The sequence below is a fragment of the Triticum dicoccoides genome, chromosome 1B, assembly GCF_002162155.2.
Source record: "Triticum dicoccoides isolate Atlit2015 ecotype Zavitan chromosome 1B, WEW_v2.0, whole genome shotgun sequence".
NCBI classification, from domain to species: Eukaryota; Viridiplantae; Streptophyta; class Magnoliopsida; order Poales; family Poaceae; genus Triticum; species Triticum dicoccoides.
Genome location: NC_041381.1, coordinates 635,593,191 through 635,611,099, shown reverse-complemented (window position 1 = coordinate 635,611,099; position 17,909 = coordinate 635,593,191). Strand labels below are relative to the sequence as shown.

General features: G+C 47.5%; 1 protein-coding gene across 1 annotated transcript; it reads left to right on the top strand.

Moving 5' to 3' along the window:
- The first annotated feature begins 2,801 nt into the window (after positions 1 to 2,801).
- On the top strand, positions 2,802 to 6,082 carry LOC119349280 (AP-1 complex subunit mu-2-like). Its single transcript, XM_037617305.1, has 11 exons — positions 2,802 to 3,158; positions 3,252 to 3,401; positions 3,508 to 3,570; positions 3,674 to 3,850; positions 3,938 to 4,041; positions 4,536 to 4,643; positions 4,721 to 4,817; positions 4,931 to 5,028; positions 5,110 to 5,251; positions 5,344 to 5,466; positions 5,570 to 6,082. Exons 1-11 carry the CDS (start codon positions 3,030 to 3,032, stop codon positions 5,666 to 5,668), a joined length of 1,290 nt encoding a protein of 429 aa, XP_037473202.1. The 5' UTR covers positions 2,802 to 3,029; the 3' UTR covers positions 5,669 to 6,082.
- The last annotated feature ends 11,827 nt before the right edge of the window (positions 6,083 to 17,909 follow it).

The window sequence follows — 17,909 nt, the reverse complement described above, 5'->3', positions numbered from 1 at the left end:
TGTTTCTGGTATTCAGACGATCCACAAGAAGCAGCCACCCAAACATTTTAAACTTGATCGGGCTCTTGGCCTTCCAAAGCCAACCGAATGCCTCATCCGCCACAACCTGTTTGTAGCAGTGATTATAGTATTTCTTCGAGGATAAGCGCCCGAGCGTGCATCCCCAAATGTCACAACGGTCATTGGCCACACATACGTGCATCGACCCCTGCTGGATCTCTCTGACCTCCTCTTTGGTCTAGATCGAAAGAGGTAAGCTGAAGATCATGGCCGGGTCAGTGGCAGTAAGAACCTTAGCAATGGAATCATCCTCATTCAGGCAGAAGGAGAAAAGCCCGCGGGTACACTTCCATGAGTGGAGCGTCATTACCACTATCAAACCAGACATATTTCCAAAACAAAGAGCTAGAACCATCCCCTGGGATGACTTTGGTGATCCCCCGAAAAACCCCATTGAGTTGCATTACGTCTTTCCACTAGAAAGAGCCCACCGCGTCAGCTGCATGCAAGATTTTGTTCCTGTAGTAAGCGTCCCAGATCAACTCCACCCAGGGAACATCATCATGATTATAAAACTTGAACATATGCTTTAGGAGAAGGGCTACATTTTGGGTCCTGATATCAATGACACCAAGGCCTCCACATTGCTTTGGGTGGCAGACAAGTTCCCAGGCCGCAAGGGAGTTGTTTTTGACTCCATAGTCAGAATTTTTTGCCCAGAGACAATATCTGCGCAGTTTATCCAGATGTTCAACCACCTTTAGGTGCAATTTGATTCTGCACATTGCATAGATGAACATCGACGTCACAACAGAATTGACCAAGGTCAGCTTAGTGCCGGACGACATCAGAGATAGCGCTGTGGATGTCTTCCTCTCAACTGCATGCACTAGTGGCATGAGATCAAGAACGTTGGGCCTTGTCGTCCCCATTGGGAGATCGAGGTAAGTGAACGGTAGGGAACCAACAGAACATCCTTGACTATGTGAGGCTGGCAGGTCCGTGCTGGCGCAAGCCCAGTTGCGAGGGGCGGCAGCGGCGAGTGTTTGCAAGTCCGTTGGTGAGGGGCGGTGGGGGCCGTGTTGGCTTGAAGTCCTTCCACCAGGAACGGCGTCACCGCGAGGATCATGGAGGTCGGCGAGGAGCGAGGGGGCCGACTGGATTTCGCCAACGAGGGCGGTGCAGATGACGTGTTGAGCGGCACCGCGTGCGAGAAGGGAGGCGAGGAGCGGGGAAGGGGAACTAGAACTATGTGAGTGAGGCGAGGAGCGAGGAGTGCGACTGGACGGTTTTTTATTGACGGACCCGTCCGACTAGAGGTGACTCGGGACTGTGCAGGCGTGCGTTTGAAGAGGTGGATCAGTAATTACAATTAGCAGTAAAGATCAGATTATTATGGGCTATACGATCAGGTGTATGGATGGATAGGATGGACTTGGATCTCCGCACTTCGTTCTTTTATAAGGGTAGTAAATATATGCATGGCATGTTTCGATCAATATGTAATTGGGACACAACACCCACTATGTCTCGATGCAAGCACATCTTAATGGGTGTCTTAAGAGCACAAATTAAGATCATGATGATCCCGATCACAAAATGTATGGTTGTAAGAATCAAGTCCTCATGCCGTGTTTTTATTATAAGCGTTTTAGTAACAAAGGTGATTTTGATCCGGTATAAGAACTGAAATCTAATCCATTTGCAAAAGCTTGTTAGCAACCTTTGGTGTAGTGCATGTCCTTTCACGGTTCGATAAGTCAGGGCACACCTTAAGGAAAAGAGGCGGGAACCTTTTTGCTATTCATTACCGGATCACTAAAGAGACTCAACAAACCTTTTTTCGGTGCCGTTGTCGGGGAGGAATTGTGTCACTAGTCATTGTGCTAGAGTTTTTGTCAGAGTTTTTTGTTCCAATTTTTATTCTTGTTCTAGTTTTTATTTTGTGCCAAGTTTTGTTATTCAAAATCCAAAAAATTGTTATGGCTTGTACCCTTGAAGACTTTGTTGTTCCAAGTAAGTGAGCCAATTCCACAATCTAATGTTGTTTACGTCATACAACGCCCATGATGCGTCCATGGCCTCGGCGCGCCAACGGAGGGGTTGCGCGTCTGTCACCGTGTTCGGTCGCTAGACGGACCGCGCCGCCTCCTGTGAGGAAGCGACGACACATATAGCGTAAGATCCATGCGTCATTTTGGTGGACGCAATGGATTCCCAATGGAAGGAGTATGAGCGCTGCCTCGCACAGGCCTCCTCCTGGGAGCGGCGGAGTGCAAGCCGGTCGGCCATCTCCTCATCGGGGCCACGTGGGATGAGCTCGGGGTCGACTGAAGGTGAAGGACTCGGATCCGCTGCCGGCCATGCCATAGATGGCCAGAGATCGCCCTACGGGAGCTTGGGTACGGAGGGGAGTGGATTGAAGTGGCTAGGTATGGTTCGACGAGCGGATGGGGAGGAATATATATGGGGTCGGATGGGCAAGCATGGGCCGGGTCCGGCGTGATGGATGCGCCCGAGCGCCCTATATCCACCCCATATTTGGACTGTAGACGAGGGGTGCCGGTCAGCCCCGACGTTTGATGTCTGTTTAAGACGTTAGTGTGGATCACATTTTCCTGATTGGTCAGAGACCGGGCCGTACATGCTCTTACCTTGATCCTGTTTTTTTTTATCATCAATCACACATGTGTTACTCCTGTTAAAAAGACCAACAACTAATCCTGGCAAAGCCAGGAACCAAGCACTGGCCCCACCGTGCAGCGGGACAGCAAGAGAACCGCCCGGATCCGATCCATCCAACCACTCAGCACAACCTCCCCGCCGTCGTCAGTCCCGGCTCCGATCTCCCCTCCCCTCCCTCACTCAAACACGGCGCGCGCGTGCACAGCAGCCAGAGCCGCGGCGGATCCGGAGGCCTCAGCGGCCGAGGCCCAAAGCCAGCAGCCGCCCGAGCCGCTCGCCGCCCGCCGCCGACCACGCAGCCAGGCACCACACCGGCAGATCCAGATCCAGCGTGCCCCGCCCGCATGGCGGGGGCGGTGTCGGCGCTGTTCCTGCTCGACATCAAGGGCCGCGTCCTCGTCTGGCGCGACTACCGCGGCGACGTCACCGCGCTCCAGGCCGAGCGCTTCTTCACCAAGCTGCTCGACAAGGAGGTCAGTGCGCCCGTCCTCCTTCTCCTCTCAGATCTGTGCAGCATCGGATTGCGGTCTGAGCTCTGCCCTGCTTCCGCTTCCCGTGGTCACCAGGGCGACGCGGAGGTCCACTCGCCCGTCGTCCACGACGGCGCCGGCGTCTCCTACACCTTCATCCAGCACAACAACGTCTTCCTCCTCACCGCCGCCCGCCAGAACTGCAATGCCGCCAGCATCCTGCTCTTCCTCCACCGCCTCGTCGATGTACGTACGCCGCCATTCTCACTGCAGCGAGCAGTGCCTCTCTTTAGCATTGCGAGCAAGTAGTAGCAACGGGCATTCTGCTCATGTGATCTGTGCGTGGGCGCAGGTGTTCAAGCACTACTTTGAGGAGTTGGAGGAGGAATCTCTGAGGGACAACTTCGTCGTCGTGGTATGTGGTGCGTTTCTGCGTTACATGAGTTGGGGGTTTGGTTCAGTTTGAGTTGCTGCCACTGATATTGGAGGGGCTTATGGACGCCCTTTGTTCTGCGCAGTATGAGCTACTTGATGAGATGATGGACTTTGGCTATCCGCAATACACAGAGGCGACGATCCTGAGTGAGTTCATTAAGACCGATGCATACAGGATGGAGGTCACACAGAGGCCACCCATGGCAGTGACGAATGCCGTGTCATGGCGGAGCGAGGGGATTCGATACAAGAAGAATGAAGTGCGATACATTACACCCCTGCCCCTGTTTACTCTGCTTCACTTTGATGGTTGTGTGATGGGAAAATTGTTGACTTGTGTATCGCAGGTGTTCTTGGATGTGGTTGAGAGTGTCAACATTCTTGTCAATAGCAATGGGCAGATTGTGAGATCTGACATCATCGGCGCGCTGAAGATGCGGACATTTCTGAGGTAACTCCATGATATCATTCCCACAGTCATACTGCAAATTCACTCTATGCTTATAAGTCAGCTGCTTGTAGTAATAAATTTAATGTGAATCACATCCATGTAGCTCTGTGAAGATGTAGCTAGATTATATTATCCAACACATTCCTGTAACCTTTTAAATTAGGAGTGTGTAGTAGCAGTTCAAACAAATTGACAGTGAGGAATAAAGACTAATAAAGTGTATACATACCCTGTCAACTACAACATACGTATTGCAAGTGTGTCTTGAACAAGCAGACTTTACTTAGTTCTCTTACAGATAATATCATCAAGTTGTACCCGATAAATGAACTGGATTATTTAAGTTACAAATGATAATTAAACTTTGACTCGAACCAGCTGGTTTCAACTTCTGGTCTTTCGGGTTAACGGGTCCAAATATTATCCGACTATGTTTTCCCTGTATATCCTGTGAGATATATTCATCATGGCTGATATGCATGTATTTGTAACAGTGGAATGCCGGAGTGTAAACTTGGGTTGAATGATAGAGTTCTTTTGGAAGCTCAAGGCCGAGCAACTAAAGGAAAAGCAATAGATCTGGATGATATCAAATTTCATCAGTAAGATCACACGATTACTATATTCATTTTATCTTAGTAGTCACTTTAGGGTTTATATTGACCAATCCTTTTTTTAGGTGTGTTCGGTTGACCAGATTTGAGAATGATAGGACTATATCATTCGTCCCTCCGGATGGAGCTTTTGATCTAATGACTTACCGACTCACCACACAGGTTTGTTCTTTGTGTTTTACAACCAGGAACCATTTGGTGACATATGAGATGCCAAGTCCTGGCACACATTTGACATTAGTGCATGAAACATCTTGCTTTGGTCCCTCCTGCAGGTGAAGCCTCTGATCTGGGTAGAAGCACAAGTTGAGAAGCATTCAAGAAGCCGGATAGAGATCATGGTGAAGGCAAGGAGCCAGTTCAAGGAAAGAAGGTGCCTGTTTCTAACAATAATAATGTGCCTCTGGTGGCATGAATGACCAACTTACATAGCATTTGTTTTTCTCATTTCCAGCACGGGAACAAATGTAGAAATTGAAGTACCTGTACCCTATGATGCCACAAACCCAAATATAAGGACTTCAATGGGTTCTGCGGCATATGCACCCGAGAGAGACGCAATGGTCTGGAAAATTAAATCATTTCCTGGTGGCAAGGTAGGTCCTGATACAGTTCCATATGAACACTTTGGCTTCCATGTTATTCTTTGCTCTATTGCTCTAACTCCCTGGACCTTTTAATCTATCAGGAATATATGTGTAGAGCAGAATTTAGTCTTCCCAGCATAACCTCGGAAGAAGCAACCCCTGAAAAGAAGGCCCCAATACGTGTGAAATTTGAGATACCATATTTTACTGTTTCAGGCATTCAGGTGCTCCATCAGCTTTTGTTGTAGATCTGTTAACAGTTAGCTGCCTCACAACTTTCTCTGGCAGCCGTGTATCCTGCTCATATACCATGTTATACCTTTGCAGGTTCGTTATCTGAAAGTGATCGAGAAAAGTGGATACCAGGCCCTCCCTTGGGTTAGGTACATCACGATGGCTGGTGAATATGAGCTGAGGCTTATCTGATCTCTGCTCTAGCTGCTGGAGCAATCGAGCAGTTTGTTAAGAGTCTGAGGAGGCGAGGAGCACATGTAGTGCTGCACCTGAATTACGGCGGCAGGATAGATGGCGTTTACCGGCAGGTTGGGGCTCTTCTCCCTAAAGCTCCACCCTTCCATCATGCAGAGTTCTCTTAGTGGTTTTTACCCATGTGTGCTGTAAGTTACATCCATCGGTACAGTTGCCTAGTTGAATTCTTGTTTTCCAATTCTTTCCTGGTTGATATCACATGTATCATATTGGTTTATTTACTCTATTGATGTCACTCACAAGCTTGGGCCCTGTTTCTAATGCTACTATTTTCCTTCCAAGCTATTTTGATTGGAGGTGTATTACCCTCTGATACCTAGTATACATGAGTAAAACAATTTGTTGGGTGCATGTCTACTCTGTATTCCCTGTGGAGCATCTAGACTGTATTGACCTCTCTTACCAGTGTGAATGTAATGTATGATGACCTGTGGTGCAATGTATTGACCTCTCTTACCAGCAAATCTACAAAGAAATGTTGAACTGAGCAATCTGAAACAATCACGAGTTTAGGAGGTCCGGTGACGGTTGCCATCATGATTCTCACGGAATTTCTTAGAGCAACTCCAATGGGGCGACCATTTCGTCCGCTGGTGTCCGTTTAGGTCGGCGTGGACACAAAAAGCGGCCCAACGAGCCGACCCAAATGGACGCGCATCCGTTTTTTGTCCGCGGGCGAGCCATTCCCGGCCCATTTTGAGCGGGTTTGCATCGGCGCGAACACGAGACAGACGCGCGCGCACCTACTCTTCCCGGGCCCGCCGGTCGGTGGCAGCCACCACCATTTCCCCCAAAAACCCTCCCACCCGCGCGCTCCTGCCCCACACCCGCCATGGACAACACCATCGACTCTCTTGGAAAGGCAAGCCTCGTGCCCCGCACAAGACCGCCGCCGCGGGCAAGCCAAAGAAGCCGCTGACGCCTGCACAAAGGGCAAGGGAGTCGGCCAAGAGGAAGGACCGGAGGCACGCTGTGGACGCGAGGGATGAGGCCGCCTCTGCGCAGCAGGAGGACACCACCGCCCGCGTCGCCGCCTTAATGAGGGAGGCGCTCTACATGCTAGGGCTAAACCCTAGCCAGCACAGCCTCCTCAACGTCGCCGTCGTCGCGGCCAGCACGGGCTCATCGGCGTTTCCTTGGATGGTGCTGCCCGACTCGCCCCGCGCGTCGGCTTGCAACCCGATGCCCGGCTTCCACGTCTACCCGCATCTCTCCGAGGAGTGCTCGCCCGACGTGAGCGTGGTCGCGTCTTCCACGCCCGCGCCCGCGCCCATCGACCTCAACGCCACCCCGGTGGCCGGCGTGCTCCCGGACGCCCGCAACCTGTTCGAGGGAATGCCGTCCGCCGTCGACGAGGACTACATGCAAAACCTCATCTTCAAGGGCGGGGCGCCAACCGCTGGCTACGATCCCGACAAGACACAAGCCAGGACAGCCGCGGGGCATTCACGCCAGCCGCTGGCTATGATCCCGATCAGGCGACCTTCATGCGTGATCAGGTCGACATCGACCTGGACGGCTTCTCACTCGACCACGAGTTCTCGGACGACTACGGGCTAGAGGAAGACGATGGGTGCGACGTCGAAGTGGAGCCTATGTTTGAGGACGAGCTCGCCAACCAAGCCGTCGGTCCTAAGCCGAAGCGCAAGAGCAAGCGCACGAATGCATACACGGCGGCCGAGGACAAGCTTCTTTGCGAGTGTTGGCGATACATTGGACAAGACGGGCGCCGAGCAAAAGCATTCAACCTTTTAGATTCGTGTCCACCGAGAGTTTCATGAGCGCAAGAAGTTTCCGCCTTACCAATTTGTGAGCACGCGCGGGTGGGTCTCCATTTCCATGTGATGGAGGGTGATCCAAAAAGAGTGCAACAAGTTTTGCGCCACTCTTGAGAACATCAAGGCTCGCCCCGTGAGCGGCATCGGGATGCAAGACATGGTATGCTAGCAAGCCGCCCTCTTTTGTGTCATCAAGTTCATCCTTTGCGTGCTCATTTGCATATCATTTGCCCATATGCTTGCATGGAAACATTTGTAGGCATTTTATCGTGGGGTTGTCACAGCAGATGTCCTAGTGCAAGGACTTAGTCGTGGAGCCATGGCAACGAGATTAGCTTAAAGGGGTTAAGCGAGACAAAAGACACAAGGAGTTATACTGGTTCGCCCCCTTGCGGTGAAGGTAAAAGCCTAATCCAGTTGAGGTTGGTATTGCTTATGTTTCAATTACCAGGGAGCGAATACGCTTGACCTAGCTTTCGATCTCTTCTCTCTTGACCTAAACCGCAACCGAGTCGTCACTTTATATACTCCCTTCGTCCCAAAATTCTTGTCTTAGATTTGTCCAAATACAGATGTATCAAGTCACATTTTAGTATTAGATACATCCGTATCTAGACAAATGTAAGACAATAATTTTGGGACGGAGGGAGTACATAGGTTGATGTCCCGCGGCTCACAGAATCCCGGCCGGTTCATAAACGTGTCCGACTCGGTATCTACTCTTTCATACCTTACAATACAAGTCATACACACATATGGCGGTTTACATCTATGGGCCCTAACCCACCTTTGGGCTTTGGGCTTTCTTAGTAAATCTCCTTCGTAAGTCGCCATCTTCTGTGTCTTCATGGGCTTCAACACCGATAAATCGCCATGAGTATAACCCGGCCCCTCCTGGGCTGTTTATACTCAATAGTTATATCCCCAACATTAGGCCCCAGGTTGGTTTGAACTTGTGCATGTCAATCTTAAAAAATCCTTAATCATTATCTCTGCAAACCTTATAACTCACCATGACGTCATCACTTTGGATCATGGTAATTCTGTTGGGGAACGTAGTAATTTCAAAAAAAAAAATTCCTATGCACAGGCAAGATCATGGTGATGCATAGCAACGAGAGGGGAGAGTGTTGTCCACGTACCCTCATAGACCGAAAGCGGAAGCGTTAGCACAACACGGTTGATGTAGTCGTACGTCTTCACGATCCGACCGACCCAAGTATCGAACGTACGGCACCTCCGAGTTCAGCACACGTTCAACTCGATGACGTCTCACGAACTTCGATCCAGCAGAGCTTTGCGGGAGAGTTCTGTCAGCACGACAGCGTGATGACGGTGTTGATGATGCTACCGACGCAGGGCTTCGCCTAAGCACCGCTACGATATTACGGAGGTAGAATATGGTGGAGCGGGCACCGCACACGGTTGGGAGAGATCAACAGATCAACTTGTGTGTCTAGAGGTGCCCCCTGGCCCCATATATAAAGGAGCAAGGGGGTAGGCGGCCGGCCAAGAGGAGGGCGCGGCAAGGGGGGAGTCCTACTTCCACCGGGAGTAGGACTCCTCCTTTCCTTGTAGGAGTAGGAGAAGGGAAGGAAAAAGGAGAAGGAAGGAAGGGGACGCCCCCTCCCTAGTCCAATTCGGACTAGTCCATGGGGAGGGGTGCGGCCACCCTTTGAGGCCTTTCTCTCCTTTCCCGTATGGTCCATTAAGGCTCAATATGAATTCCCATAACTCTCCGGTACTCCGAAAAATACCCGAATCACTCGGAACCTTTCCGATGTCCGAATATAGTCATCCAATATATCGATCTTTACGTCTCGACCATTTAGAGACTCCTCGTCATGTCCCCGATCTCATCCGGGACTCCGAACTCCTTCGGTACATCAAAACACATAAACTCATAATATAACCGTCATCGAACTTTAAGCGTGCGGACCCTACGGGTTCGAGAACTATGTAGACATGACCGAGACACGTCTTCGGTCAATAACCATTAGCGGAACCTGGATGCTCATATTGGCTCCCACATATTCTACGAAGATCTTTATCGATCAAACCGCATAACAACATATGTTGTTCCCTTTGTCATCGGTATGTTACTTGCCCGAAATTCTATCGTCGGTATCTCAATACCTAGTTCAATCTCGTTACCGGAAAGTCTCTTTACTCGTTATGTAATGCATCATCCTGCAACTAACTCATTAGTCACATTGCTTGCAAGGCTTACAGTGATGTGCATTACCGAGAGGGCCCAGAGATACCTCTCCGACAATCGGAGTGACAAATCCTAATCTCGAAATACGCCAACTCAACATGTACCTTCGGAGACACCTGTAGAGCTCCTTTATAATCACCCAGTTACGTTGTGACGTTTGGTAGCACACAAAGTATTCCTCCGGTAAATGGGAGTTGCATAATCTCATAGTCATAGGAACATGTATAAGTCATGAAGAAAGCAATAACAACATACTAAACTATCAAGTGCTAAGCTAACAGAATGGGTCAAGTCAATCACATCATTCTCCTAATGATGTGATCCCGTTAATCAAATGACAACTCATGTCTATGGTTAGGAAACCTAACCATCTTTGATTCAACGAGCTAGTCAAGTAGAGGCATACTAGTGACACTCTGTTTGTCTATGTATTCACACATGTATTATGTTTCTGGTTAATACAATTCTAGCATGAATAATAAACATTTATCATGAAATAAGGAAATAAATAATAACTTTATTATTGCCTCTAGGGCATATTTCCTTCAGTCTCCCACTTGCACTAGAGTCAATAATCTAGTTCACATCGTCATGTGATTTAACACCAATATTCACATCTGTATGTGATTAATACCCATAGTTCACATCGTCATGTGATCAACACCCAAAGGGTTTACTAGAGTCAATAATCTAGTTCACATCGCTGTGTGATTAACACCCAAAGAGTACTAAGGTATGATCATGTTTTGCTCGTGAGAGAAGTTTAGTCAACGGGTCTGTCACATTCAGAGCCGTATGTATTTTGCAAATATTCTATGTCTACAATGCTCTGCATGGAGCTACTCTAGCTAATTACTCCCACTTTCAATATGTATCCAGATTGAGACTTAGAGTCATCTAGATCGGTGTAAAAGCTTGCACCGATGTAACTCTTTAGAACAGGCTCTTTTATCACCTCCATAATCGAGAAATATTTCCTTAGTCCTCACTAAGGATATTCTTGACCACTGTCCAGTGATCTACTCCTAGATCAAAATTGTACTCCCTTACCAAACTCAGAGCAAGGTATACAATAGGTCTGGTACACAGCATAGCATACTTTATAGAACCTATGACTGAGGCATAGGGAATGACTTTTCATTATTTTCTATTTTCTGCCATGGTCGGGGTTTTGAGTCTTACTCAACTTCACACCTTGCAACATAGGTAAGAACTCCTTCTTTGACTGTTCCATTTTGAATTACTTCAAAATCTTATCAAGGTATGTTGTCACACCCTAGCTAGTTCATGCATTAAAGTGTTGCATCATGTCTATTCTTTCATCAGAAACCTGAAATGGGGATGACAGAACCCCCAGCCCCCTCTGAAACCAACTAGGGTTTACTAAAAACTTTTTCAATGAACCTGAAATGCCCTTCTAAAATGCCCATCATTTTTGTCTTGGTTCATAACCTCTGCCAGAAGTGATGCACATTTTCCTAGGCCATCTTAGGGTCTTTGAATTAAATCATAGATATTTGAATTGGGGCATTTAAAATTATATAAAATATTTCAAATGCTCAAATATCTCCAAACTAAAATGTTTCATGTTGGAAATAATCCAACTATGGACCAGGAGTAGTTTGGTGATTTTAGGAGTTGCCTAAGTATTTTTAATAATTCAACAAAGTTGTAGAGGAATTAAAAAAACAGAAAACAGGGAATAACAGAAAACTTACCTGGCGCCCAGCACTCGGCCCACCTGCCGGCCTAGCCCAGCGCCGCGCCAGCGAGCTGCTTGCCGGCCAGGCAGGCAGGCAGGTGCCCGACGGCGGCCGCAGCGTGCGCCACGCAGCTGGCCGTCGCCCTGCTTCACCTCCTCGCCTCGTTGCTAGTTGGATGAACTCCACGTCGAGCCGTGAACCCCCAGGACACCTCCATTCTCCCCCAACTCCTCTCCCTCGCTCTCCCACGCCATGGCCGACGCCATCGCCGCCACCCCCTCGCCGTAGCCACGCCCTCCGTCAACCCAACGTCGCGCCACCGTGTCCAGGAGCTCCGCCACCCTCCTCTCCTTCGAGCAAGCCGAGCCCCGAGCGCTCGCAAGGCCCGAGTCCACCGCATCGACCTCGACCGAACCGCCGTCGCCGGAGATCCCCTTCAACGCCGTCGTCGCTCCGGCCCGTCCCCGGCCGCACCAAGTGTTTCGTCGAACTCCCTGTGAGCTTAACCATCTTCCCCTCCCTTCTTTTCTTGCCCCCGAGCTATGTAGTGACCTCCCGGAGCTCAACCGCACCCACCGCCGCGGAGCTCGTCGCCGACGTGCTCCCGGTCACCCTCCGGCCACCACTTGGTGTCCATCGTGCTCACCACGTCACGTAGCACCTAACCAACTACTCCCCGCACCTCACCGACCCCTCTAGCCTCAAGTTCGCCTTCGGCCGAACTCCGGTGGCCGCCAAAGTCGCCGCCGGCGCCAACTCCGGCCACCCCGACCCCAACGGACTCCACCAAGAGCTGCGGCTCGTCCTCAGCTCCACTCCGATGGCCTCCGCGACTCGTTTGGTTGCCGGAACGGCCAAAACCACTTCCGCCGCCGTGTCGGGCTCGCCGGCGGCTAAACGCCGGTGCAGCCGACCTGGCTTTGACCGCGGGTGGGCCCTGGTTGACTCCGATGAGTCAATGACAGGTGGGGCCCAACCCTGTTAACTAAATAGGTTTAGTTTTAATTAAACTTTAACTAAACTAATTACCCTGACACCCTGGACCCACAGTCAGGTTTGACCTGGATGTCTCCGTTGACCCAGATGTCATTCTGACGCATGGCTGACGCAATAAATTAATTTCTGGATTTATTCTAATATAGGAAATTCCAGAATATAGTTTAAACTTCAAAAATTCATAACTTTTAATCTGTAGCTCCAAATCAAACAAGTTATATATGAAAAATGATCAGAAAAATCCAATCTATCCATCTGTACTGTTTTCATGCATGATTAAACAAGTTAACTTGATCTTTAATGCAGAACAAGATAAAACACTTAAAGGGCCATGTATGAGTTTGAAATTTGAATCTTTGGTTCAAATTGGTTCAAACCCTTCTGGTCTTAGTTGCATTAGCCCAACACACTCATATTGCCATGTTTCATGCATGCATCATATTGTCGCACATTGTTTGGTGATGGTTGTGTATCGGTGTTCTTTGCGGCAGGTTCTGCCTCCGAGGAGTACCGTGATTACCCTAGCGAAGAACCATATTAGTGCATCGAACCATCAGGCAAGCAACCAACCATTTGATCATATCGATACAATCCCATGTTCTCGCTCCTGCTCTCTTTTACTGCATTAAGACAACGCGTTTCAAACTGCTGTGTGCTACGGTAGTTGAACCCATTTCCTCTGCATGACCTGTCATTGCCACAATAACTAGATGAAACCCACTAGCATGTGTAGGAGTTGATTGAGCCATATGTACGTGTTGTTCCTACCTTGCTATGCCTGCTATGCTTAGAGTCGTGTCAGGTCTGGTTCATCTGGGTGATGGGCTAGAGTGAAATGATTATGTCGGTAATGAGAGTGGTGTGGTGAACATGATTTGGTAAAGGTATCGATGAGAGGCCATGTAGGAGTACATGGTGGGTTGTTTCATTGAAGCCGTCCTTAAGCACTGAGATCTGTATGTGTGATTTAAGATTCAGCTACTACCATGCATTGGGCCCGAAACCAATGGACCCTCTCGACTTCTTAATTACCCTAGTCCTCTGTCCAGGAGTTGCAAGTAGTTTCTGGTGTTTGTAGCCTACTGGAGGCCGTGGACAGCGCTGACCATAGGGGTGGGCTGTGATGCGGTAGGTACGTGGCCGGGTATGTCGGGCACCCGTTAGGTGTCTCGGAACCCTGTTCACATCGTTTGGGGCTGTGAGCGAAACCTCGGCCGGATCTCCTCATGGATGGAACCCGAATAGGCGATAAACCTGGACTAGAGACTTAGGTGATTAGGTAGGTCGTGGCCGACACCCACGTTGGGCTTCCGCTTGAAGGTTGCCGAGTACATGTCGTGTAAACAACGGTAAGTGGTGAGAGCGTGTATGAAGAAGTACACCCCCGCAGGGTTATCATGATCTATTCGAATAGCCGCGTCCGCGGTAAAGGACTACTTGGTTGCCTATACAGTTCATAGACAAGTAAATGGAAACTACTAAAAGCCTCAAGATAAGTGTGAGTGCCGAGGATGGCTCTTCCGTAGGAAGACGGAGGTGGATCCTCGGTAGTGTATTGAAGTGGTGAGTAGTGGACTCGTGTGCAAAAAACCATTTCAAGTTGGAGTCTCGTAGGATAGCCTAGCCAAGAGTCAAAGCTGGCTTGCTGCAATAACCCCACCAACCCTTCTTGATAATGTGCATGTATGTAGGATCTAATGTAAGTCTTGCTGAGTACCTTTGTACTCATGTTGCTATAATTTACATTTTTACAGAAGACGCTGCAACCCCTTCTGATGGGTTCTTCGTAGACGTTGACATCAATGAGTAGGCTAAGGCCCAGGTGGTGATCCTGAGCTTGTGAAGGACCACGTAGTATAGCTAGGCTTTCCAAGCCTCTTTTATTTTACTAGTTGTCTGTACTCAGACAAGTTACTTCCGCTGTTGGTTTGTATGACTGTATGACTTGAATGCTGGGTCGTGTGACCCGTACTTATGTGTATGTTATGTATGGCTCTCTGAGCCTTAAATAAAGTACTTGTGTCGTAGAGTCATGTTGTGATGCCTTGTTGTATTTGCACATATCGAGCATATTGTGTGTATGATTGAAATGCTTGGTATGTGTGGGATCTGACTATCTAGTTGTTTATCTTTAGTAGCCTCTCTTACCGGGAAATGTCTCCTAGTGTTACCACTGAGCCATGGTAGCTTGCTACTGCTCCGGAACACTTAGGCTGGCCGGCATGTGTCCTTCTTCGTTCCTGTGTCTGTCCCTTCGGGGAAATGTCACGCATTGAGTACCGGAGTCCTGTTAGCCCGCTACAGCCCGGTTTACCGGAGTCCTGCTAGCCCAGTGCTACAGCCCGGACCGACTTGCTGATGACCGACACGTTCGTTGCTGGGTCATGGATGCCTGTCCCTGTAAGTCTGTGCCACTTTGGGTTTACGACTAGCCATGTCAGCCCGGGCTCCTTATCATATGGATGCTAGCGACACTATCATATACGTGTGCCAAAAGGCGCAAACGGTCCCGGGCAAAAGTAAGACGACACTCGTGGGAATACCGTGCGTGAGGCCGCAAAGTGATATGAGGTGTTACATGCTAGATCTATGTGGCATCGAGTCCGGGTCCTGACATATGTACTCATTGACAAATCTTATCAAGCGTCTTGATCTATTTCTATAGATCTTGATGCTCAATGTGTAAGCAGCTTCACCGGGGTCTTTCTTTGAAAAACTCTTTTCAAATACTCCGTTATGCTTTCCAGAAAATTCTACATTATTTCCGATCAACAATATGTTATTCACATATACTTATTAGAAATGCTGCAGTGCTCCCACTCACTTTCTTGTAAATACAGGCTTCACCGCAAGTCTGTATAAAACTATATGCTTTGATCAACTCATCAAAGCATATATTTCAACTCTGAGATGCTTGCACTAGTCCATAGATGGATCACTAGAGCTTGCACATTTTGTTAGCACCTTTAGGATTGACAAAACCTTCTAGTTGCATCATATACAACTTTTCTTTAATAAATCCATTAAGGAATGCAGTTTTGACATCCATTTGCCAGATTTCATAAAATGTGGCAATTGCTAACATGATTCGGACAGACTTAAGCATCGATACGAGTGAGAAAATCTCATCGTATTCAACACCTTGAACTTGTCGAAAAACCTTTTGCGACAAGTCGAGCTTTGTAGATAGTAACACTACTATCAGCGTCCGTCTTCCTCTTAAAGATCCATTTATTTTCTATGGCTTTCCGATCATCGGGCAAGTCCACCAAAGTCCACACTTTGTTCTCATACATGGATCCAATCTCGGATTTCATGGCCTCAAGCCATTTCGCGGAATCTGGGCTCATCATCGCTTCCTCATAGTTTGTAGGTTCGCCACGGTCAAGTAACATGACCTCCAGAATAGTATTACCATACCACTCTGGTGCGGATCTTACTCTGGAAGACCTACGAGGTTCTGTAGTAACTTAATCTGAAGTTTCATGATCATCATCATTAACTTCCTCACTAATTGGTGTAGGAATCACTAGAACTGATTTCTGTGATGAACTACTTTCCAATTCGTGAGAAGGTACAATTACCTCATCAAGTTCTACTTTCCTCCCACTCACTTCTTTCGAGAGAAACTCCTTCTCTAGAAAGGATCCATCTTAGCAACGAATATCTTGCCTTCGGATCTGTGATAGAAGGTGTACCCAACAGTTTCCTTTAGGTATTCTATCAAGACGCACTTCTCCGATTTGGGTTCGAGCTTATCAGGTTGAAACTTTTTTTCACATAAGCATCGCAACTCCAAACTTTAAGAAACGACAGCTTTAGGTTTATTGCTAAACCATAGTTCATACGGCGTCGTCTCAACGGATTTAGATGGTGCCCTATTTTAACATTAATGCAGCTATCTCTAATGCATAAACCCAAAATGATATTGGTAAATTGGTAAGAGACATCATTAATCGCACCATATCAAATAAAGTGTGGTTATGAAGTTCGGACACACCGTTACGCTGTGGTGTTCTAGGTGGCATGAGTTTGTGAAACTATTCCACATTGTTTTAACTGAAGGCCAAACTCGTAACTCAAATATTCATCTCCACGATCAGATCGCAGAAACTTTATTTTTCTTGTTACGATGATTTTACACTTCACTCTGAAATTCTTTGAACCTTTCAACTATTTCAGACTTATGTTTCATCAAGTAGATATACCCATATCTGCTCAAATCATCTGTGAAGGTCAGAAAATAACGATACCCGCCACGAGCCTTAATACTCATTGGTCTGCATACATCAGTATGTATTATTTCCAACAAGTTTGTTGCTCGTTCCATTGTTCTGAAGAACGGAGTTTTAGTCATCTGCCCAAAAGGCACGATTCGTAAGCATCAAATGATTCATAACCAAGTGATTCCAAAAGTCCATCTTTATGGAGTTTCTTCATGTGCTTTGCACCGATATGACCCAAACGGCAGTGCCACAAATAAGTTGCACTATCATTATCAACTTTGCATCTTTTGGCATCAATATTATGTATATGTGTATCACTACGATTGAGATCCAACAAACTATTTTCACTGGCTGTATGACCATCAAAGGTTTTATTCATGTAAATAGAACAACAATTATTCTCTGACTTTAAATGAATAACCGTATTGCAATAAACATGATCAAATCATATTCATGCTCAACGCAAACGCCAAATAACATTTATTTAGGTTTAACACTAACCTAGAAAATATAGGGAGTGTGCGATGATGATGATATCAATCTTGGAACCACTTCCAACACACATCGTCACTTCACTCTCAACTAGTCTCTATTTATTCTGTAACTCCTGTTTCGAGTTACTAATGTTAGCAACTGAACAAGTATCAAATACCCAGGGGTTACTATAAACACTAGTAAGGTACACATCAATAACCTGTATATCAAATATACCCTTGTTCACTTTGCCATCCTTCTTATCTACCAAATATTCAGGGCATTTCCACTTCCAGTGACCATTTCCTTTGCAGTAGAAGCACTCAGTTTCAGGCTTTGGGCTTCTTCGCGGGAGTGACAACTTGCTTGCCATTCTACTTGAAGTTCCCTTTCTTTCCCTTTACCCTTTTCTTGAAACTAGTGGTCTTGTCAATCATCAACACTTGATGCACTTTCTTGATTTCTAACTTCATAGATTTCAACATCTCGAAGAGCTTGGGAATTACTTTCGTCATCCCTTGCATACTATAGTTCATCACGAAGTTCTAGTAACTTGGTGATGGTGACTAGAGAACTTTGTCAATTACTATTTTATCTGGAAGATTAACTCCCACTTGATTCAAGCGATTGTAGTACCCAGACAATATGAGCACATGGTCACTAGTTGAGCGGTTCTCCTCCATCTTTTAGCTATAGAACTTGTTGGAGACTTCATATCTCTCAACTCGGGTATTTGCTTGAAATATTAACTTCAACTCCTGGAACATCTCATATGGTCCATGA

Coding starts and splice junctions, on each gene's coding strand:
- LOC119349280 (XM_037617305.1), top strand. CDS start 3,030: ATGGCGGGGGCGGTGTCGGCGCTGTTCCTGCTCGACATCAAGGGCCGC. Junction 5,252..5,343: donor AATCATTTCCTGGTGGCAAG/GTAGGTCCTGAT, acceptor TTAATCTATCAG/GAATATATGTGTAGAGCAGA. Junction 5,467..5,569: donor TTACTGTTTCAGGCATTCAG/GTGCTCCATCAG, acceptor ATACCTTTGCAG/GTTCGTTATCTGAAAGTGAT.